This window comes from Carica papaya, chromosome 3 (genome assembly GCF_054855325.1).
Source record: "Carica papaya isolate Zhongbai chromosome 3, ASM5485532v1, whole genome shotgun sequence".
Taxonomy (NCBI): domain Eukaryota; kingdom Viridiplantae; phylum Streptophyta; class Magnoliopsida; order Brassicales; family Caricaceae; genus Carica; species Carica papaya.
In genome coordinates, this window is record NC_142311.1 from 31699200 (window position 1) to 31724356 (window position 25157).

The following is a 25157-nucleotide window of genomic DNA, read 5'->3' on the forward strand; positions in this document are numbered from 1 at the left end:
ATTTACTATTTTTATATGTTTATTTCGTTTTTTATGCACCACTATGAAAAGAATATTTATGTAACCCTATTGGACATTCAAATTTATGTATAAGGAATGTAAACCCTAACGTTATCATACACTTCCGCATTAAATTTATAAATTTATTTCTCTTCCAGTTCTGGGTCGTTTTAATTGAGGCGTGACATTACCATAAACGTGCAGATACTTATACTACTACTACTACTATCATAAACAGTTCCTCTTGTGATTTTATAATCCCACTCTTCTTAGTTTTCCATGTATTGGAGAAACTCATGGCCAACTTTTTTCACTTTAGGCATGTGTCTAATTATGAGCTCTTGGAGAGTCGGTAGGATTCCAAGTGGAGGCAATTGCTCAATATTTATGAACGAGTCAAGTATAAGCTTCCTTAGCCTTGCCATTTGCATTAACCAATTTAGATACATAGTAGGCCCTTTATATTCATAAATTTCTAAAAATTCTAAGTCCAAAGGTGGTTGCAGGGGTTCAAGAAGAAAAAGATCAATTCTCTCTATATTTGTTATCAGTCCATCAAACATAAGCACCAAATGACGAAGATGTTGCTTATTTAGAAGCTGAGCATTTGTAGCCTTTTGGACATCTTTCACGTTTGTTAATCCTCTTATGTGGAGAGTGCCCCGAAGGTTGTTTGGTTGCTGCAGATCTCCAAGAGTCATAGCTTTATGATCATTACTACTGCCTCCCATCACCAACTCTTCTAAAGTACGAAGAGAAGTTAATCTTCCTAACCCTTTGGGAAAAACTATTAACCTTTCAGTTATCATATTATCTAAATGTCTTAAATTGATTAGTGTTCCCATCCCATGAGGAAGTTCTTTAAGATTACTGCACTAATGAATATTCAGGATTTAAAGGTTGTATAAAAAACACAACGATTCAGATAATTCTATTAATTTTAAATTCCATGACAAGTAAAGAAGTCTCAAATGTATCAGTTGTCCTAACTTTTTCGGAAGTTTACTGATTGAATTACCCTTGTCACTAGGCATGCTCAAATCTAATGACCTAAGATATGTCAATTGACCAAATAAATTAAGTAGAGGTCTATCACTCCTAAACTCATGGCGAGGAAACTTAACTAAGAGGCTTCGTAACTTCTTTAACTTGTAAACAGAGACAGAAAATGGTGAATTTTATCCGATAAACATCATTGAGCATTTTTTTCATATAAAGACTTTATTTTCGACACTTGAATATCATTAGCCTCTATAAAAAAATATTCATTTTTTGTTAAAAACTGAGCAAAATCATGCACTATGCCATGCATCTTGCATGTGAATCCAAAACAACCATTTTCAAAGTCTTGAAAAAAGGAGCTCATAGCCAAATTATCAAAGTACACCTGACCAACAGTTTCCATATCCTCTTTAAGATATCTTTGTGCCATCCATAATTTAATCAACTTCTCTTTATATTTCCTATAATCTTTTGGGAAGATGGCACAATGTAAGAAACACTACCTTACTTCAGAAGGCAAATCATAATAACTCAACAGTAAATGAGGAAAAAGGTCTTCTATAGCCTCTTTTAGCTCTCATATTTGGTTATCTAACACGTTTTCCCATTGTTCTCTAGTTTTCCTAAATCGCAAAAGACCTCCAAGGAACTTTGCAGCAAGAGGCAGACCATTAGACTTGCGTGCAAGTTTCCTACTAATCTCTTCTAAATGCTTGCATTCTTCATTTGCTCTACCAAAGAAAGTTATGTTGCTAAACACAGACCAACATTCCTCTTCTGATAATTTCTCTAAGAAATAAATGTGGGTGTTTCTGCTTCCCATGATATTTGCAACATTCTCCTTCCTTGTGGTCACCAAAATCTTACTTCCTGGAAGACCACACGTGAGAGAATGTTCCAAGCATGCCCATTTTGAGGAATCTTCCTTCCACACATCATCCATGATAAGAAGAAACTTCTTGTTTTCAACAGATTGTTGTATTGCTTGCAGTAGATTTTTTAATTCCACTAGTTCAGGGGTCCTACCGATAATGGATTCAAGGATTGCCTTAGCAATCCTAATCTCATCAAAATGATTGAAGACACACACCCATATTGTAACACTCCGATTTTAGCTTCAGCAGCGTTACGACGACCCTGTTAGCATACGTGATATAACATGTATCATCTCATAACTAATTTCGGCCATAACACATAGAAAATGTTCAAATCAAATCATTCAAATTACTCAGGTTACTCCATTGTATATTCATCAATACCGTATATTACAATTTCACAATTTCTCATTTCAAAATGATCTACTTTCTACTAACTATTTAAGTATCATGTTTCACTATCTATACTCCCTATTTGTCTCTTCTACACGCTAAGCTCGGAAGAGTGCAGCTCTTATCCAGCTTTCAGTGCTACATCATCTGTAAATGATGGGTAATGAGCATGCACAATCTCAGTAAAATAAATTCAAATCATAAATATAGCATGGAAATCCAGTTAAATACCTACTTTCCTAGGTCCCCACTTCCATTAGTCACGCCATTCTACTTGCACTTTTCTCCTCTTACTCACCTACCCCTACTATAATTACAACTCCCCTCGAAGAAAATCGTCAACTCTTACCACTTCTTACCACGTGAAGTCACCGTAATAGACCACACCAACATTACCCAACGTAACTGTCCACTCGACCCTAAACCGACCACACACCCACACTATTACTCTCCAGATAAAACCCCCCAGCCATTACCAATATCAGCGACCCCTTTCTGTCACTACTCGACCCCCAACTGGCCGCCCATTCACACTGTTACCCATTCATTCCATGACAAATATCAGCGACCCAACTCATCCCCAATTCCATTAATTTTTTACCATAAACTAGCCACACACTTACATCGTTACCCTTCCAGCAACCCCTTAACCATTACCAACATCGGTGACCCTACTTATCTCCAGTACCAACAACCATCAATAGCCAATATTGGCATATCCAACCAAGAAACTACCACAAGTAGAGTTATACAATTTTCACAAGTATAGTCAATCATCATATATACATGTATATTCAACAGACACAAGGAATAGTTCATACAGGCATACATATACAATAAGCACATAAACTAGCTCATTTTACTCTCCTCACACATGTGCAATCAACTAGTTCATACACGTACTCATTACTCTTATCCTATAACGTACGCACATACACTATTAATATATATTTTCACCACGCCCTCACTCACTGTTTTCATCTTTTTCTCATATATATATATCTCTCTCATCTCACCCAATTGTCCCTCTCAGACTACTACCTCTCACTCTCTCAGACCACTCCCACAGTCACAATCACTTTCACTAATCTACTCCCAGCCTAACTTCAGATACCTCTAAATTTCCTCTCTTTGGTGATTGTCCTGTATTCACCTATATGTTTTTACATTTCCTTGCCCCATTCCTACATTATTCGAATTTCCTCTCTCTCTGGTGACATTCTAATATATATATATATATATACCAATATAGATTTATATAGTTTTTTCCTTCGTATTCCCGTTCATCCCTCCCGTACAATTTCCTCACGCTTTCGCCTACTAGACTTCCCCTCTCTATTCACTTCCCGACCAACTCTCCTAGACAAGCCATTCCTCCTTCTACGGCTCCCTATCCTCTTTATTGATCTACTCTCTCTCGTCTAGGGTTCAGTACATGAGTATTTATTTCAAAGTAAGAATTTAACTACAAATTGCCATTTCAGTGTTTGAAATTCAAATTTACAATACCTCCTGCCTCTATCGTCCTCAACACAGCCACAACTCACTCAATCACCTTAATCGTTTCCTCCTTCTCTCCTATCTTCTCCCCTTATTTTTCTTTTCTTTTTCTTTTTTTTTTTTTATCTTCATCCTATTTATACCCAACCTGCTAAATCATCCCAACGGTCCATTCCCATCCCTTTATCTGAACTGTCCCTTCTCACTCTCCCCTCTTTTTTTATATATATATATATATATATATTTCTTTATAATCCATTTATTACACATATCCTCTTTTCAAAATGTTTCTTTATATCCTTATCATTAAATAGATTGAACACCCACAACTAGTCGTACCTCTTGCTCCACCTCTTTGTAAACAATGGAAACCAACTGCTGTAGGACTGCAGATATAATTGCATAAGCTATTCTTTGGAGAAGAGAAAGGAATCAAAATTAAGAAGGTATATGTGCTTTCTGATGAAGTCAACAAAGGGGCTTAAGAGATGGTTTCTCTCCTTGTGAAGTTCAATAAAATTCTAATAATCCTTTTATTTAGATTTATTTAGTAAACAATAATGGAGAAAGAATGAGACGTTTTAATTGATTTCATCTACCTTCCAAATAACTACCAATCTTTTAGATTCATTGCATTAGCAAGGGTACGTTTTGTAGTGGCTACAATTTTGTGCAATAAGTTTAAAGTCATTGTTAATAAAGCTACCAAGTAAAAGTATTTTTAATTACAATTTATTAGGTGTTTGCTAAAAACAAATATAGAAACTACTATTATTCTAAAATTATGTGTTCTTTCTTTCTCTATTATTTTTACTTTGATATCCAATGGATACTTCTACAACAATACATACATATATATATATATATATATATGAAATAATGTCACATACCTATTAAAATAACAACAATGAGCTAGCTCTCTGTAATTTCAACAGTTAGATGATTTCATTGCATCAATAATTTATGATGACAAATAAGACAATCAGCACTTCAACATGCAAAGCATATCTGAGGCTAACAAGAGAAAGCTTGACTTTGACTTTTTAAAATCATATTTTGGCACCAACATTAATAAAGTAGATGTGCCTTCCGATGATGTCCATCATTTTATTTTGATTTATTTAATAATAATTTGATCGACAATGGAGAAAGCAGAACACTTTTTTTTTTTTTTATTAATTTCACATTACCCTTCATCAACCATGATGAGATTTCTTATAATTTCAACCAATCACTTGGATTAATTTATCATTAATATAATTATATATGCAATTATTAAATATTATATGTAATATATATACATAAATTATATATAATGGTTATGTATATATCAAATATATTTATAACAATATACATGCATGCATATTTGATTTTTTTGGTGATAGTAATCGGAGGATGGCTGCCGGTGGACACCAGCAGTAGACAGGAGGTGATTGGTGGACAGCGAATGGTAATCGAGAGGGGCTGAGGATAGCCGACGAGGGGTGGAGGGCACTTGGTGGGAGTCAAAGGGTGACCAAAGCATTTTTTAGTTCGTCTAACTAGTTCTTTTATATTGTGCATATGCAAAGCTGAATTTAGAGTATTAACATTGGACATATGCGAAGATACGTGTGGGAACGATAATACCTACTTAAAACTGCATTGTCCAACCTATCAAAATCCAATGCGATGCAATTTTCTAAACAAAAAATAAATAAATTCGGGACTGTGCAAATATGGAATTAGCATAAAAGTAACTGCATGGCGGGATAGATTTGGCTTGATCATTTGAAAACTCCAAATCCACATTGTATATCAATATCACATATAGTATATATTATATAAATAAGCCTAATGTCTGGATTGCTTAAAAAAAAAATAAGGATTATAAGGTTATTTATAAGATTATTTAAATAAATCCGTAAAATAAGTATATTGTTGAACCATATTAAAGATTTATGTGTTATTTTTATTTTCTATTGGTTTTACTTTGATTGCCGTATTTATTGAATGGATACTTTTACAAAACAAAAAAAAAAAAAAATTATGAAATAATTTCACATACCCATTAAAATAACACAAATGAGCTTTCAACCAGTCATATGGTTTCATTACATCACTAATTTATGATGACAAGCAAAGCTGAAACATGTACAGAGAACTTGACTTTTACTATTTAAAACTATATCTGCTGAAGAATTAATTACGTAAAGAAATGTTTCAAGCAATTCTATTAGTTAAATGTACAAAATATAAAACTTAAATATCTCGTCATAATTCTTTCATATTTATCAAATACATCGGTTGTTAATTTTAGTAATTAAATACATAATCTATTAATATAATATTTTATTTTTTCGTATCCACTTATAATAATTGAAGTCAATTTAAAAAAACACCAAAAATAATAGATAACCATTATAAAAAAAAATACTTTGACAGAGTTAGTAACTTTAAAATAAATTATAAAATTATTATATTTTATGGGCATTAATCTATAATAATAGAAATTGTTATCAACACATTTAATTACTTTTAATGTATTTTGATTTATTATCTTATTTATAAAAAGAGCACAAATTCTCTTTTAAATGTGTTTTCATCAGTTAAAGTTATAAAATTTTGTGTATAATAATTAGATAGAGAAAAAAAGTGAGTTAGAGAATTAAAATTTTTTTCAATGAGTCTCTCAATTACATTATGGCTGCATCATCTCAGAAATGCATGTAGCTCTAATATTCTGTTATGTTTTTTATTAAAATATATTAAATTCAATAAAAAAATACGAGTTCAACATAAAAGATTCTTATATCAACAAGTTAAAAGCTTTTTTAGAGAGATTATAAAGTTTCTTGCTAACTAAATAGTAAGCTCCACAAGTTATCAAATAAAAGCATGCATGCCACAAGTGATCCTTTCCTCCTCGCTGCTTTGAAATTATCTCACAAGATCCATGATGGATGAAGAAGCAAGGTCTATAAAGCTTTTAGGTACCCTACTAAAATATATTCATTCCACATCACTCCAAGCTAACATGAATAACTCTTTGACAACACAAAAAAAATCATTGTTCAACTCTTTGACAACATAAAAAAACCAAAAGTTCTGCCTTCCTCTCTATCTATTCAAGAGATGGAAGGACGGAGGCCTTTGGCATCCCCTCCAATCAAGAATTGGAGCCGCACAATCACTAGCCAATATGTTTTTCTCACATGCTTTTCTTCGTTCATGATTCGATATTTTGGTATTTTAAGCATAGAGGAACAACATCAATTTATCCCGAACTTGATGGTTAAACTCTATGCCATGACGATACTGTAGGGGAGGTCTTACGAAAAAATAGTTCGACACCAGGATGATAAAGAGTTTAAAACCTCTCATTCTTATTAATTTTCCAATATGAAAAGAAAAAGAAAAAAAATGAAAAGATTATCTTATTCAAAACCCCAATTATGAAATCCCTTCTCTCCCACTTCATACCTCGGATCGGACTGTTCTTATAAAGAGAAAGGCATTGTCACATCTTCTTATATAGATTTCATGATACCCATTAACTCCTTCATGTCATACACACATCACAGACAAAATATTGAGGGGCACAAACATATGGTTTTCAAATATTATATACACAACAAATCTACCATATAATGAAAAATTCAAATTCTATAAACAATACCCACATATGAAATTATATATATAAGAAGATAGTTGAAGATTGATGAACAACATACAGCATTAATGACTGTAAGTTTATATAAATCTGCTAAACAAAAAAAAAAAACTGAGGAAGAAAACTCAACAGAGTAGGTGAAACCAGAGGAGGAATTACAGTGACAGAGGATTGGATTGCAAAATTAGGAGTGAAAACGAGACCATCCTGCAGGTTGAAGGACAGAGAAAGACCTGTAAATAGATGATGGTTAAACGAAAGACTCCATTTTTAGTGTTATATAATCCTGCAAGAACTAATTAAATTAGAAATTTTAATAGGTTAAAGAAAGAAAATTAGTCTAAAGGAATGAATTAAGCTAGGTTTTGATCTAATTCAGAATTTTGTTGCAACCTTTCTCTTAAAAATATAAAATTTTCTATTTATTTTAATTAACAGATATATAAAACTTTATTTGAAAATTTGGAGAAAATTGTTTCAGTTACAAAATTCATTGGACAATTAAAGGAATACATTTTAAAATTTTATTAAATTTTAATTAAAAAATAAATTGTCAAATAAATTATACATAAATTTTAAATTTATTTCAAATATTATGTTAGTGAAGAATATATGAGTACTTAGACTATTTAATGAATATGAAATAATGACTTAACCAGATATATTTGTTAGAAATTCAGCCATGGTTTTTTACACTAAATCCTTATGGATCATTTAGTCTTTATACCAATTCCATATAATATTATATTGTCTTTACACCATACATGAAGTTTTTATATTAAACTCCTGTAGAACATTTGGTCTCTGCCATTTTTGTTTAATATTTTTTTTGAAGTGCTTGCATAAATTTTATTTAAAAATAAACTGAAGTCTTTTATTATGAGCAAATAATTGTGGAGGGTGTAAATAAACTACTAACCAAAAAAATAAAATCACAATAAAATTATAACTTTTACGGGCCTAGCTGACTTGCATCATTTGACAAATATGAATGTTCAATTCACTCCACACAAGCAGCAGAGAAGGGTTAGAAAAGAAGGTGGCAAACACATTTGATGTTCAACTATGTAGTTATCAATGGAACAAAGTTAATTGAAGTTTTCATTTGGGACTGAGATCTTCTATATAAAACTAAACTCCGCCTTATAGCATGGATTATGCTTTCTGAGAAGAAGACAGTAAAATTTAATTCCTGAATCTGCAGGAACGTTCTTCGAGCCTGCCTGTAGAGGGAAGAAGAGAAACGCCTGTACAGGGAAGGAGAGACACGCCTGTCCCGTATCAGCAGCAGGCACGTCACTTGATAGCGCCTGTGGAGGGAAGGAGAAACTCGCCTCGGGAAGTTGCTACTTGAACATCCTTCGTCGACGTCGCCACTATTCATATAGAAGAAAAGAGCATGAAAAAAGAGAGAGATAGAAACACATAAAAACGAACTCAAGAACAAAAAAATTTACGTGAAATCCAAGATTAAAAATAGCATTTTACATGGAACCCCAACAAAGTTGTGACTGCAGCCTTTTAAAGTTTTTGCTAAGTGCGTCGTACTAACTAAAAAAGAAAATATAGTTAGAGAACTAACCTCTGATTTAAGAGCCGCTGCACTTGGATCAAAGTCATGCTTCAAGTGTTCAAGACTGACTTTTCTTAAATCCTCGTACGGCTGTTTTAGTTCCTTCAGCTTGAAACAGTTCCGAACGAGCAAAGAACTGAGGCGTGGCATTACTATAAATGTGCAGGTACTGGTACTACTATTACTATGATGAACAGATCCTGGTGGGATTTCACAATCCCACTCTTCCCAGTTTTCCATGAAATCAAACATAAGATCTTGGAGTTGAGGAAAGGAGAAACACGCCTCGGGAAGTTTCTACCTCAGCATCCATCTTTAAAGTTGTCACTAATCATAGACGGAAAGAGCATGAAAAGAGAGATAAAAACACAAAAATGAAAGGAAAAAAAAAAGATGGAACCCCAACAAAGTTGTGACTGCAACCTTTTTTCAAAATTTTCGCTAAGTGATTGCACTAATTAAAAAATGAATGCCAGTATTAAAAAAAGTATATGGATAGAGAACCAACCTCTGAATCAATAGCCGCTACAGTTGCAGAAAATAGATCCATCAAGAGTCATCTAGTACTGACTTTTTTCAAATCATGGCAAATCTTCTCTTTGTCCTTCAACTTGTGACAACCCCAAATTATTAAGGAACTGAGGCATGGCATTACCATAAATGTACTGTTACTATGATGAATAGTTCCTGTTGTGATTTCATAATCCCACTCTTCCCAATTTTCCATGTCATCAAACTTAAGGTATTGGAGTTGAGGGAAGGCAGCAGCAACAGAAGAAAATGGAAGAGTGCCTATTCCTAAAAACTCAAGCCCCACTTTTTTCACTTTAGGCATTTTTGCAATGTGGAGCTCTTGGAGAGCCGGCAGGATCCCAAGGGGAGGCAACTGCTCAATATTTATGAACGACCGAAGTTTAAGCTCCCTTAGCCTTTCCAGTTGCATTAACCAACTTGGACACATGGTAGGCCCTTTATATTCATTAATTTCTAAAAATTCCAAGTCCAAAGGTGGTTGCATGGCTTCAAGAAGAAGATGATCAATTCTCTCTGTGTCTGTTATCTGGCCATTAAATCTAAGCACCAAGTAATGAAGGTGTTTCTTATTTAGAAGCTGCGCATTTGTAGCCTCCTGGACATCTTTCACGTTTCCTAATCCTCTTATGCGGAGTGTGCCCCGAAGGTTGTTTAGTTGTTGCAGATCGCTTAGAGTCATAGATTCACAATCATTACTATTGTCTCCCACCACCAAGTTCTCTAATGTACGAAGAGAAGTTAATCGTACCAACCCTTTGGGAATAAATTTTAGACTATTAGTTCCATGGTTATCTAAATGCCTCAAATTGATTAGTTTTCCCATCCCACGAGGAAGTTCTTTAAGAAACCAACACCATTGAATATTTAGGATTTGAAGATTGTATAAATAACATAAAGATTCAGGTAATTCTGCCAACTCGAAATTACTAGACAAGTCAAGAAATCTCAAATGTATCAGTTGTCCTATCTCTTTCGGAAGTTTAGAGTAAAAAGGCATGGTAAAAGCTAATGATCTAAGACATGACAATTGACTAAATAAATCAAGTAGAATTTCAGAGTTATGGGGAGGAAACCGAACCAAGAGACTTCGTAACTTCTTTAATTTGTAAACAGAGGCAGGAAATGGTGAATTTTTTCCAATAAACATCGTTAGATGACGTGTTCTTTCATGTAAAGACTCTATTTTACGCATTTCAATATCGCTAGCTTCTATCGAAAAACATTCATTTTTTGCTAAAAATTGAGCAAAATCATGCACTATGTCATGCATCTTGCATCTTAAATTGGTTTTATCAGAATAAGATTCTATGAAGTCCTGGAAAAAGGAGCGCATAGCCAAATTATCAAAGTATACCCGGCCAACAATTTCCATATCTTCTTTAAGATAGCCTTGCGCCATCCATAATCTAATCAATTTCTCTCTCTCTATCTTGTAATCTTTTGGAAACATGGCACAATATGAAAAACACTGTCTTACTTCAGAAGGCAAATCATAATAACTCAACAGCAAATGAGGAAAAAGCTCTTGTTCAGCCTCTTTTAGCTCCCATATTTGGTTATCTAACACACTCTCCCATTGTTCTCTAGTTTTCCTTAATCGCAAAAGACCTCCAAGGAACTTTGCAGCGAGAGGCAAGCCATTAGACTTGCGTGCAATTTTCCTACCGACCTCTTCTAAATGCTTGCATTCTTCATCTGTTCTACCGAAGAAAGCTATGTTGCTAAACACAGACCAACACTCTTCGTCTGGCAATTTCTCCAAGAAATGCATGTGGGTGCTTCTGCTTCCCATGATACTTGCAACACTTTCCTTCCTTGTGGTCACCAAAATCTTACTTCCTGGAAGACCACACTTGAGAGAATATTCCAAACATGCCCATTTTAAGCAATCTTCATTCCACACATCATCCATGACAAGAAGAAACTTCTTGTTTTTAATAGACTTTTGTATTTCTTGCAGTACATTTTCTAATTCAACTAGATTTGGGGTGCTGCCAGTAATGGATTCAAGGATTGCCTTAGCAATCCTAATCTCATCAAAAGGATCTGAGACACACACCCAGATCCTCTTTTCAAAGCATTCCACTACATCCTTATCATTAAAGGCCAATTGAGCCAGAGTTGTCTTTCCTAATCCTCCCATCCCAATTATGGAGATCGTTTGGAAGGACGACTCTTGACTACTTTGTTCCAACAGCATCCTTATCACTCTATTTTTACTTTCTTCTCTACCGTGCACCTGATATTCATCGATGACAGAGCTAGTGATTTGTCGTTCAACATCTCTTGTTTCCCTTCCAGACTGAAACCCATACCTGAGTCTCTCATTGGCGATAGCATCTAATCTTTCATTCAGCTTTTTGATTTTGTGGGCAATGTCATGGCGCAAAATAACTTGGTTGATGCAAAGGCAAGAGGAGGGCAGGAAGGAGCATACCTTGAGTATGGAGCCATTCTCAACCTTCTTCTCTTCAGCTTCAACTTGTAGTTTAAGTAGAGCAGTATTCCACTCATCCAACACATCCTCCATATCATATGAAGCATCTTTTAGTTCCTCTAACCAGTTCCTGACGTTGGCCTCCTTCACCCCACGTTTCTCTGCATCTTCAAGCACATCTTGAATGGCTTTGAAATTATGTGTAAGCTTTTGGATTTCCTCTTCAACACCCACAACCAGTCGCACCTCTCGCTCCACCTCTTTGTAAGCAATGGAAACCAACTGTTGCAGGACTGCAGATACAATTGCATCAGCCATTCTTAGGATATGAGAAAGGAATCAAAATTAAGAAGGTAGATGAAGTCAACCAAGGGGCTTAGACGATGGTTTCTCTCCTCCTAAAGTTCTATTAGATGAATGATGACTTGCTTCCTAGAAAAAATTTAAATGAATCATGCGATCATCATTTTGTTTATATTTATATTTATTTAGTAACTACGTGATGCATAATGGAGAAAGAAAGACTTTTTTCAATTAATTTCACGTATCCTTCCAATAATACCCATGAGTTTACTTCAACCAATCTCTTGCATGTATTGCATTAGTAAGGCTGCGTTTTAATATTTAAATTTTTAATGATAATGACAACTACTCACATGATGCAATGATAGGTAGCGGACGATAAATATTGCATGATTTTTTAGCAATAGTAAGCTACAGGCGTGACCAGTGGATGGGGAAGAGACGTAGGTGGTGAATACCAGTGGCAGACGGAGGTGACTGGTGGATAGGGAAGGGTGATTAGGGAGCTGCAGAGGATAGCCAATGAGGGGTGGAAGGAGCTCGATATATTGCTGAACCACATAAAAAATTATATCTTCTTTCTTTCTCCATTGGGATGAGTACTTCCATAACAAAAAAAAAAAAAAAAAACTATCAAGTATAAAAATTTGGCTATATACAATTTTAGATTGTATTTAGTAATAACTTGATCACAATTAGCAGAAAAATAAAGGAAGCTCCTAAATAATTTCACCTACCCATTAAAATAACATTGATGAACTGGCTTTCTATAGTTTTCAATCAGTCAGATGATCTCATTGCATCATTAATTTATGATGTCAAATAAGATAATCAAAGCTGCAACATGCTGAGCATTATCTAGGGCTAACAAGATAAACCTTTTTAACTTTTTAAAATCATATTTTGACATAGACCCTTTATTTATATATATACAAATGTACAAAATATTAAAATCAAATCTTTTGATACTATGGATTAATCAATTAAGGAGGTGTGATAGACAGTATAATAGAATATATTTCTTATCTCTCCTTATATAATTCAAGCTCTCTGCATGATTGGTTCAAAGGTCAACACTTGAACATAATTCAATTAAATTATACATCACTAACTCTCCAATCTTTATCACCCCTTAGAATAATTCATTTTTTCAAAAAAAAAAAAAAGGGAAAAAAGAGGAAGAAAAAAAGATTGAAAGACAAATACTTAGATTTATTTAGTAAAAACTTGATCAATAATGGAGAAAGAAGAACACTTTTTAATTAATTTCACCCACCCTTCAAATAACAAACATGAGTTGACTCCTAATAGTTTCAATCAATCTCTTGAATTCATTGCATTAGCAAGGGTGAGTTCTATAAGGGCTGTAATTTGTGCAATAATTTTGTAAATTACTCTCAAATAAAAGTGATTTTAATAAGAAATTGTTAAAAATTTACTGAAAATAACTATAGAAACTACTATTATCTTAAAATACATAAATTGAATATTTAATTAAAATAACTATTGATATTGAAATTTATAAATATATATATATAGTAGCAAGTGAAAATAAAAGTTATGTATTTAGTATATAATAGCATTAGATAATAAAATAATATAAAATATATTGAAAAACAAATTTAATTTAATAATTATTTATAAAATAATAGTAATACATTGTATAAAAAAAAATACAGATTTTTCCAGCAAAAGAATAGGTTCTCATCCCAAAAAAAAAAAAAAAAATTAAGTTTCATATTGGAGTCTACGAGTTTTGCCTTAAAAAATTTAAATTTTTCTTCTAATTTTTTCTAATAGAAAAAAAACACTAACATTCATAAGTTAAAAGAATTACATCAACATCTTGCCATTATCAACCTCTACATAAATTGTTGGTAACTGTTGAAGGATGGATGAAATAATCACTGTAATCACGATTCAATAGCTCCTAAACGTTTTATACTAAATATCAGCTGTTGATTGTGTTAGAAAACGACAAGTCATTTATTACTAATAGGAGAAAAAACTAATTTTTACTTCCTAGATCCCTATCTCCTTATCTATTACCGGTGACACCAACCATGTGATAAAACTACAATAATAAGACAAACTTGTAATTGGAATACCAACAATCGCTAGTGAATGAAGACTAGCACATATACCTCACGTATACACATGTGAGTAGGAATTTTCTTGTTGATCTATTTGCACATATTAACCAATCTAGTTTGATCATTTCTTTAAATAATCTTGTTGCACTTTATACTACTAATGAAGTAGTTCTCGTTCCTGATAACTGCATGATGCATCAACAATTTCTTCAGGTAATTTTGCTTTGCCTTGTTGGTATTATAGCCCTAAGAAATTTATAATTTTAATTAGCTTTTAATTTTATATTAAATTATCAAAAATCTCATTTTTAAAAGATTATGAAGAGCATATTCAAATTTTTACCCTATTTTGAACTTCACTGCTTAAAAGTTCGCGATTAAATTTTCACCGAGCAAAATAGAATGGTATATGTCAAGAAGATTTTAATTTGATTTTTTTTTTTTTAAGAACAAAATTTTTTTTAGATTATTACTATTGTTTTATATTTTGAAGTTATTTAAATAATTCAGATTTATGTAACCATTATAGTGTTTTAGTTTTTTTTTATAATTTTTTTTATTAATTATAATTAATTCTTATTATGAAGGCTATCAGTTACAACAACGAGAATAAACCATAATGAGTTAAGAATGTGTTTGTCATAGTTATATTTCGTATATTCTCTTTCACTATTCAATTTTTGCTCATCTAACCTATCTTGTTAATTCGATTTCTTATTGTATTTCTTAACTTTAATCTCTAATTTCATTTTATTTATCTGTATTCTTATATTAATGGGCTAAAATTTCTTTATTTTTAAACTATGTCATACTAGGTTATTATTTACTATTATTATCATCCTTTTCAGTATTTGATTAATTCAACTTTTGAAGTAATCAACTAACCATAAATATTTAACAACTAAGATTTTACCATAAAAAAAAAAAAAAAAAAAAAAAAAAAAAAAAAAGAGGACTTCCAATATATTCAGGATTTAATATATTAAGACAAGTATTTTTTAAGTATTAATAGTCAAAGAAAATAGACAATGTAAGAAGAAAAGAACAAGATATGATATTAGCGATATCCATGATATAGATCAGGGTCATCTTGTAGAGTTAAAACAATACCGCAAAATGTTGCAGACACGATAAAAGAACTAAATCCATTGCTGTGTATATATTTGTTTGACTTAGAAATGATCATATTGTAGATCTCTAAATATGTTTCATGCAGGTAACTTCTGTCAGAGATTAGGCATCGCCATGTAGTTAGTCTTCTAGGGTATTGCCAAGAAACTGGATATCAAATGCTAATATATGAATATTTATCAAATGACAGCATGTGCAATTACCTGTATGGTATGAATCCTTTTAGCAGTTTATACTAGTTTGTGCATGATGTAAATACTACTGTTTCCAGTAATAATACACAATTTTGCAGATACCGTAGTAAAGTCATCAACCTAATTAGAGCTCAAACAGAGGCTATTAAAGCTCTTGGAGCAGCTAAAGGTAAACTCAAACAAATCTGATGAGAAATTTTGAAGTCAAGAGTTGAGAAAGACTCCATTAAATTTCAATTTGCAGAAGAAAAAATTGCAGGTTTATATCATTTGCACGGCCTTAAACCTCCCCTTTGTTCACAATAATTTCACGACCACTAATGTCTTGGTTGATGAGAACTTTAATGCTAACGTTGCAGATGCTGAAATCTCAAACCTACTTGTAGATGAAGCTGGTCCATCGCACACATCTAGAGTCAGTGTTTTCCTGGACCCAGAGTAATCAAATTCAATCTTGTTGCATTTTTCTTGTTCATGGAAGGATTGATTAGCTTTCACCTGTACTCATTTTCATGTCTTGTATGATGTTTAGGGTAGGAGTATCAGGGACCTTCACTGATGCAAGTGACATTGACAGCTTTGGAGTATTTCTCTTGGAGCTTTTAACAAGTCAGGAGGCTCTGTATGTTGATTCACTGGGATATAATGAAAGCTCGATTCATTGGTTATTAATTGCTATTTTAGTCAGTAAAAAGTTTTTTTTGTTTGTTGTCCTACACGCGCGCGCATGCACACACACGCAAACCAGAAGAGAAATGTAAAACAGCTGTAAAGGAATTGATATGCAAGTAACAATTTGTTTGTTTATTACGAAAAATAATAGCTGTTCGTTATCAAAAATATCATCCACTATTTCAATACTTCCATTTTATTTATGAACTCGTATATGAAATATTTATCTACTTAAAAAAAAAGTATTCAAAAATTTATTATAAAAAATTTTAACTCATTTTCAACAATTAATCTTATAATTTTTCATTAGTTTTTCAATCTAATGACATAATAATTTCTTTTTCAAAAAAAAAATTAAAAATAAGAAGAGATAGTTTACAGAGATGAGTAATAAATATTTTCCTAAAGATTTCACTTAGGAAAGCTCTAAACCAAAAACAAATTACTGAATGTGGCAATCAGGCTTTAAAGATCAAACTATTATTGCCTCCCAATCCCGATTGATATTCAAAAATCTCTCATTGGCCTTTGTCCATAATGTGGCCAAAGAGGTCATTTTTCTCCCGCATAAATTGGATTTTCGGATACTGCTCCTGATTCATGTCGACTAAACCATCTAAGTGAAAAAAAAAAAAAGTAAGAACAATGATTTTCACAAACAACTTGCCTCGATTTGGTGGACTGGATGCATCAGTCCTCCAAATCCACATCACATGATAGCAAATGTTGAATTAATATCACAAACACATCAACAATAGAAAAAAATTCTTGTAAGGTTCAATTTAGATCAGTTAAAATTTTATGTGAACACGAAAAGACATGAAAATAGTTAAAGCAATTCTTAAATTGAAGAAGACAATCAACTGTAAAAGCTTTTAGCTTATCTAGTTATCTAATCATAATTATTTCGTAGCTACTAAATACATCAGCAAGTTAAAAGCATTTTTACAGAGCTTATAAAGCTTCTTGCTAACCAAATCATAAGCTGAGTCAAACATCCTCTTAATTTCAGTCAGTTATTTTGTAGGTAATAACTGTAGCCTAATAGTATAACTGTTATAACAGGAGATCAATTGGAAGCAAGTGTGTCAAAAATAATTCCTTTCTTCCTCACTGCTTTGAAATTACCACACAAGACTCCCTGTCTTCTCTTTGTCAAACTAAGATCCATGATGGATGAAGAAGCAGGGTCCATAAAGATCTTAGGTTGCCCTACTAAAATATTTTCCTTACACATCACTCCAACCTAACATACATGGATTTCATGATACCCATCAAATCCTTCATGTCATACACACATTCACGGACAATAAATTGATTGGCAGCAACATATGGCGCACAGATATATATATATATAAACACAACCATTCTACCATATAATGAAAAACCCAAATGCCATAAACAATACCCACATTTAAAATTATTTATATAAGGAGATAGTCGAAAGATTGATGACCAACATACGGCTGTAATGACTGTGAGTTTATATAAATCTGCTAAACAAAAAAACATTAAGGAAGATATGAACAGAGTAGGTGAAACCTGAGGAGGAACAACAGTGAGAGAAGATTGGATTGCAGAATCAGTAGGAACAACCCTGGAGGTTGAAGGACAGACAAAGACCTATGAAGAGCCGAGGGTTAAACGAAAGACTCCATTTTTAGTTATGATTTTGGTTTTTGCCATCTCTCCATCAGCAGCTCTGCTTTTAGCCTAATTTACATAGGCTACTAACATTTCCAGAAGGAAATGAAGAATTAAACCAGCATTTGGCGACTTGAAACTTGAAAATTATAAATTACAAATGTATGGATTATAATGTTGATTTAAATTTTGTAAATCATTACTAAAAATTTATGGAAGTTCATTGGTTATAAGGGCTACAAAAGAAAATAGCAAACACATTTGATGTTCAACTATCCATTTATCAATGAAACAAACTTGAGCAAAGTTTTCATTTGCGACTCAGATCTTCTATATAAAACTTAAGCAAATAATGCTTACAGAATGACAAAATCGCAAGGATTATGCTTTCTAAGAACAAGACAGTAAATTTAATTCCTGAAGCTGCAGGAACGTTCCTCAAGCCTGCCTGTAAAGGGGAAGAAGGGACACGCTACGTTTCTAAGAGCACGCCTGTAAAGGGGAGGAGGGACATGCCTGCCACTTGTCAGCAGCAGATGGGTCACTTGATCACGCCAGTAGAGGGAAGGAGAAACACGCCTCGGGAAGTTTCTACTCGAACATCCATCTTTGACGTTGCGCCTAATCATAGAAGAAAAAAGCATGAGAAGAGAGAGAAACATATAAAAATCAACTCAATAAAAAAAAAAAAAAAAGAAAAAGATGGACGAAGCATGTATGAGAAATCTGAGATGAAAAAGAGCATTCTACATGGAACCCCAACAAAGTTGTGACTGCAGCCTTTTAAAAAATTTGCGAAGTGATCTTACTAACTAAAGAACGAATGCCAGTATTAAAAAAAATTGTAGTTGGAGAACGAACCCCTGAATCAATAGCCGCTACACTTGCAGAAAATTGATCATTCAAGCGTGACTTTTCTTAAATCCTCGTAAGTCTTTTTTAGTTCTTTCAACTTATAACAACGTAGAATGAGCAACGAACGGAGACGTGGCATTACCATAACTGAGCAGGTACTGGTACAACTATTACTATGATGAATAGTTCCTGTTGTGATTTCACAATCCCACTCTTCCCAGTTTTTCATGTTCTCAAACGTAAGGCCTTGGAGTTGAGGGAAGGCAGCAGAAGAAGAACATTGAAAAGTGCCTATTTCTAAAAACTCAAGACCCACTTTTCTCACTTTAGGCATTTTTCTAATCTGGAGCACCTGGAGAGACAACAAGATCCCAACTGGAGGCAACTGCTCAATATTTATAAAAGACTCAAGTCTAAGCTCCCTTAGCCTTGGCAGTTGCATTAACCAACTTGGACACATAGTAGGCCCTTTATATTCATTAACTTCTAAAAATTCCAAGTCCAAAGTTGGTTGCAGGGCTTCAAGAAGAAGATGATCAATTCTCTCTGTGTCTGTTATCTGTCCATCAAATCTAAGCACCAACTCATGAAGATGTTTCTTATTAAGAAGCTGAGCATTTGTAGCCTCCTGCACATGTTTCACATTTCCTAATCCTCTAATGTAGAGACTACCACGAAGGTTGTTTAGTTGTTGCAGATCCCTTAGAGTCATAGCTGTAACATCATTACTATTGCCTCCCACCACCAGGTTTTCTAATGTACGAAGAGAAGTTAATCTTCCCAACCTTTTGCGAATAAATGTTAGACTATAAGTTCCCAAGTTATCAAAATGCCTCAAGTTAACTAGTTTTCTTATCTCATGAGGAAGTTCTTTAAGATAACAAGACCAGCGAATATTGAGGATTTGAAGATTGTATAAATAACATAAAGATTCAAGTAATTCTGTTAATTTTAAATTCCAAGACAAGTAAAGAAGTCTCAAATGTATCAGTTGTCCTACCTCTTGCAGAAGTTTACTGATTGAATTACCACAGTGAATAGGCATGCTCAAATTCAATGATCTAAGACATATCAATTGACTAAATAAATCAAGTAGAGGTTCATCACTCTTACATCCATGGCGAGGAAAATTAACCAAGAGGCTCCTTAACTTCCTTAACTTGAACACAGAGACAGGAAATGGTGAATTTTGCCCAAGAAAAGATTTTAATTTAGAATAAGCTTTCTAATATAATTTCAAAGAGTTATAAATAAAGTAATTACGGGCCTGACTGACTGAATAAAATTTGCATCATTTGACACATGATTTTCCTCCACTTTAAAATGTGCTCAATTCACTCCAAACAAGCAGAGCAAATAACAGTTAAACAGAAGATAGCCAGCAGGGCTATATACATATAAATATATATACATATTATATCCCTGTTTTTAGTTTTTTTTTTTTTTCAAAATGAATGTTTCACCATATATGCTCTGCAAAAGAGAATGGCAAAAACATTTGATGTTCAACTATGCATTTATCAATAAAACAAATTTAAGCAGAATTTTCATTTGGAATTTGAGATCTTCTATATAAAATACCAAATGCTAATATATGAGTATTTAAAAAATGACAGTATGTGCAATCACCTGTATGGTATGAATGTTTTAGCAATTTATAGTAGTTTGTGTATGATGTAAATACTATTGTTTCTAGCAATAATATTCAATTTTGCAGATGCAGAAATAGAGTCATCTACCATAATAGAGTTTGAACAGAGGCTATCAATAACTCTTGCAGCAGCTAGAAGTAAACTCAAACAAATTTTATGAGAAATTTTGAAGTCAAGAGTTGAGAAAGACTCCATTGAAATTCAATTTGACAAAAAAAAAAAATTACAGGTTTATGTCATTCACACGACCTTAAATCAAACGCTTCGGATCATCGCCTACTTGGAAGCTTCACAACAGAGAGAATGAGGGATTTGGTCAGACAAATGCTCCAATGCATGAGCTTTAAAGAAGAAGTAGACCAAAAATTAAAATGGTACTCGCTGAGCTCGAAAGTGGATTCCTAAGAAGGAGATGGAGCTAACAATAGTTATGGGAGCGAGCTGTTTACGTCAAAATGAAAAGAAAATTATAATTTCGAGTGTTAATGATATGTTCATACTAAATTTAAGCTCAGTACTCGTACAACTACTACTTTTTATTTGTTGAGTCTAATAAATATTTAAATTTACTTTATGAAAATTAAGATAATCTCAAAATTAATTAAGATAATCTCAATTTAATACATTCAAACCAATCAATCAATAAATTAATTCCAATATAAATAAATAAATAATTACAAAAATAAAAGAATAAAAAATTATATGGAAAATCTTCTTGTATAAAAGAAAAAATCACGGAATAAATTTTGAATTAAATCCACCATCACATAAATCAAATATATAATATTATGAAAAAATACACAGATTCTTCCGTAACAAAACTTAATTTTCTTAAACGATCATACTAAGATAATTAGAGATATTATGCAGCCCTAATTTTTTTTTTTAATTGTCTAATTTGCCCTTGTGAGCTGGACATAAAACCAACACTGTTTACATTGTTTCAAAGAGAAATGTAAAACAACTGTAAATGAATTGATACGCAAGGATTAATTTGTTTGTTGATTATGAAAAATAATAACTCTGAAGCATCTTCAACTACTCCAATACTTTTATTTTATTTATGACACAAGACATGAAATATTTATTAAACTAAAAAAATATTCGAATCATTTATCATAAAAAAATTACAACTCATCTTTAGCAATTAATTTCAGAATTTTTCATTGAATTTTTGCGATATCAACATAATGATATGATAATTTTTTTTAGAGAAAAAAATTATTAAGAACAAGAAAGAAATAATTTACAATAACGAAGAATAAAATATTCTTCTAACTTCACATAAAAAAAACTCCGAAACAAAAATAAATTATTGAATTGAGTGGCAACAAGGCCCTAAAGGTCAAACTCTTATCACCTTCCAATTTCAGGGACTGTTCAGAAATTTCTCATTGGCATTTGTCCATAATGTGGCCAGAAAGGTCCATTTTCTCTCACAGAAACTGGATTTGGAGTGATTGATCTTCGAAAACCCTGTAATTCCTTTCTAGCCATAAGGTCCACAAACCTGCAAACAGAGCATCTTGTCAAAGAGGCTTAGCTATTCTTCTCAAACATTCGCAGTGAATATGAGAATGCATGAAAGCATCAATTCCTAGAATGATCTGGACATTATCATACACTAGATAAGCTGTTTTTGACGGCCAATTGAGCAGACTCACAATGCATCCAAGACATGAATTGTAGTTCTCGAAGCAATTTTATGCATGAAATTCTGTGTTCTTCTCTTATCTAGCAAGAACAAAGGATTTAATATCTTGTGGAAAACTACTCTAACCAAAATACTCAGAGAAGAAAAATAATTCACCACATATGTATATAACATGTTCGTGACATAGCTTCAACACTCCTTCCAAAAGGATTATGTACTCTTCTCCTATCTACTGTTGTCTTTACCCAAGCATGTTTATAAAGTTCTGCTGGCAGTACGTTTATTATACGTACAGCTGTTTAGTGTAAAGGCAACAGACAAAAAGCAGATAAGCCAATGTGACGAGAAGTAAAATATGTAGATACATGGTACACAGACATTGCTTTATATATTGACTTGAAGGCAGCAATCCCATCCAAGTTGGTGTGACCAAAAGGAGAAATGCAGAAACAGCCTCACTAATGTGAAAGGAACAATCATTGGTTCATGACGTGCAAATATTGTATTGTAACTTGTTCCTCAGGTAAGTTTCCTAGTTTCCAATTTCCATGAAGTGAAGTTCTTAACTCGGTTCGACGGTGAACAGACAATAAATGGGACATTTTCTTTCGATTATTTATAGCCAATAGGTTTGTTTTTATGAGGCTGAAATTATGATGCAGAATTTTAGAACAATCTCCAACTTCAGTTTATAGGATATCATTAAAATGGCCTTATAAGCTATACCAAATAGATATGATGGGCACTGCATGTGGCCATGCTTGATCAATTCACTCCAAACAAGCAGCAAATAAGGGTTACAAAAGATAGCCATAGGGCTATATATATAATGTGTGTGCATACATATACATTATATCCGTGTTCTCAGTTCGGAGTAATCCATCCTTTTCCAGAATAAATGCTTTCGCAGCAAAAAAAAAAAATGGCAAGCACATCTGAGACTGGGATCTTCTATATAAAACTAAACCCCACCTCATTGTTATGGTTATGAAAGGACAAAACTACAACGATTATGCTTTCTAAAGACAGGACATTATAATTTTGGTGACTAAAATACCTTTTCAATGATTTCAAGTTGTTGTCTAGTTTTTGTCTTTAAAGTCCTTTGATTCATATTGGTAAAATCTTGCTTCTGTTCCCACAAATCAAAAGAAGAAAAGAACATGAAAAGAGAGAGATAGAACCATATAAAAATGAACTCCGGAAAAAAAAAAGATAGACGAAGCATTTATGTGAAATCTGAGGTGAAAAATAGCATCTTACCTGAAACCCCAACAAAATTGTGACTGCAATCTTTTCTTCAAAATTTGATCTTACTAACTAAAAAATGAATGCCAGTATAATATATATATATATATATATATATATAAATATATAGTTAAAGAACCAACCTCTGAATCAATAGCCTGTACAGTTGAAGAAAATAAATCCATCAAGAGCTATGTATGGACTTTTATTAAATCCCAGCAAATCTTGTTATGGTGCGTCAATTTGTCACATCCCCAAAAGCTCAAGGAACTGAGGCATGACATTATCATAAATGTGCAGGTACTGGTTCTATTAGTACTGTGAAGAACAGTTTCTGTTGTCATTTCATAATCCCACTCTTCCCAGTTTTTCATGTTACCAAACTCTAGGTTTTGGAGTTGAGGGAAGGCAGCAGCAGAAGAAGAAAATGGAAGAGTGCCTATTCCTAATAACACAAGCCCCACTTTTTTCACTTTATGCATGTCTCTAATTAAGAGCAGTTGGAGAGCTGGCAGGATCCCAAGTGGAGGCAACTGCTCAATATTTATGAAGGAGCAAAGTTTAAGCTCCCTTAATCTTGCTAGTTGCATTAACCAACTTGGATACATGGCAAGCCCTTTATATCCAATATTTTTCAAAATTTCCAAGTTCAAAGATGGTTGCAGGGCTTCAAGAAGAAGAAGATGATCAATTCTCTGTATCTTTTATCTGTTCATCAAATCCAAGCACCGAGTCATGAAGATATTTCTTATTTAGAAGCTAAGCATTTGTAGCCTCCTGGACGTCTTACACGTTTTCTAATCCTCTTATTTGGAGAGAGCCCCGAAGGTTGTTTAGCTGTTGCAAATCCCCTAAAGTCATAGTTTCACTATCATTATTATTGCTTCCCACCATCAAGTGTTCAAATGTGCAAAGAGAAGTTAATCTTCCCAACTGTATGGGAATAAATGTGAGATTATAAGTTCCCAGGTTATCTAAATGCCTCAGTTTGATTAGTGTTCCCATCCCATGAAAAAGTTCTTTAAGATAATAATGTCAGCAAATATTCAGGATTTGAAGGTTGTAAAAATGACACAAAGATTCAAGTAACTCTATTAAAGTTAAACTATAAAACAAGTCAATAAGTCTCAAATGTATTAGTTGTTCTACTTCTTTCGGGAGTTTATTAATTGAATTACGACTTCTAATAAGGATGCTCAAATCCAATGACCTATAACATGTCAATTTACCAAATAAATCAAATAAAGGTCCATCACTCTTGGAGTCATGGTGAGTAAACTCCACCAAAAGGCTTCGTAACTTCTTTAACTTGTAAATAGAGACAGAAAATGGTGAATTTTGCCCAGCAAACATCATTAAAGGACACATTTTTTCACATAAAGACTTTATTTTACGCACTTCAATATCCCTATGTTCTATTGAAAAATATTCATTTTTGGCTAAAAATTAAGCAAAATCATGCACTATGTCATGCATCTTACATAATAATTTGGCTTTATCAAAATGATCATTTCCGAAGTCTTGGAAAAAGAGCACATAACCAAATTATCAAAGTACACATGACCAAGAATTTCCATATCATCTTTAAGATAGCCTTACGCCATCTATAATCTAATCAATTTCTCTCTCCCTATCTCGTAATCTTTTGGAAAGATGGCACAATATAAGAAACACTGCCTTACTTCAGAAGGAAAATCATAATAGCTCAACAGCACATAAGGAAAAAGCTCTTGTTCAGCCTCTTT

General features: G+C 32.9%; 2 protein-coding genes across 3 annotated transcripts; both read right to left on the bottom strand.

Annotated features, from left to right (window-relative positions):
• Positions 1 to 269: 269 nt before the first annotated feature.
• Positions 270 to 2107, bottom strand: LOC148268568 (uncharacterized; the record flags this gene model as incomplete). The annotated part of the gene is made up of 3 exons (XM_088216099.1): positions 270 to 875; positions 1388 to 1463; positions 1599 to 2107. Coding segments are annotated over 3 exons (1191 nt in total), but the record flags the coding sequence as incomplete, so codon positions are not given.
• A 6222-nt stretch (positions 2108 to 8329) lies between these two features.
• On the bottom strand, positions 8330 to 12784 carry LOC110819915 (putative disease resistance protein RGA1). 2 transcript variants are annotated; one of them, XM_022049259.2, is made up of 4 exons: positions 12623 to 12784; positions 9504 to 12259; positions 9005 to 9322; positions 8330 to 8798 (listed from the first exon to the last, which is right to left on the bottom strand). In XM_022049259.2, the coding sequence occupies exon 2, from the start codon at positions 12057 to 12059 to the stop codon at positions 9552 to 9554; it is 2508 nt and encodes an 835-aa protein (XP_021904951.2). In that variant the 5' UTR covers positions 12060 to 12259; positions 12623 to 12784; the 3' UTR covers positions 8330 to 8798; positions 9005 to 9322; positions 9504 to 9551. The 2 variants fall into 2 exon arrangements, with proteins under 2 accessions (XP_021904951.2, XP_021904949.2); XM_022049257.2 differs by lacking the exon at positions 12623 to 12784 and having other exon boundaries at positions 9504 to 12570.
• Between the last annotated feature and the right edge of the window lie 12373 nt (positions 12785 to 25157).

Coding starts and splice junctions, on each gene's coding strand:
- LOC110819915 (XM_022049257.2), bottom strand. CDS start 12,284: ATGGCTGATGCAATTGTATCTGCAGTCCTGCAACAGTTGGTTTCCATT.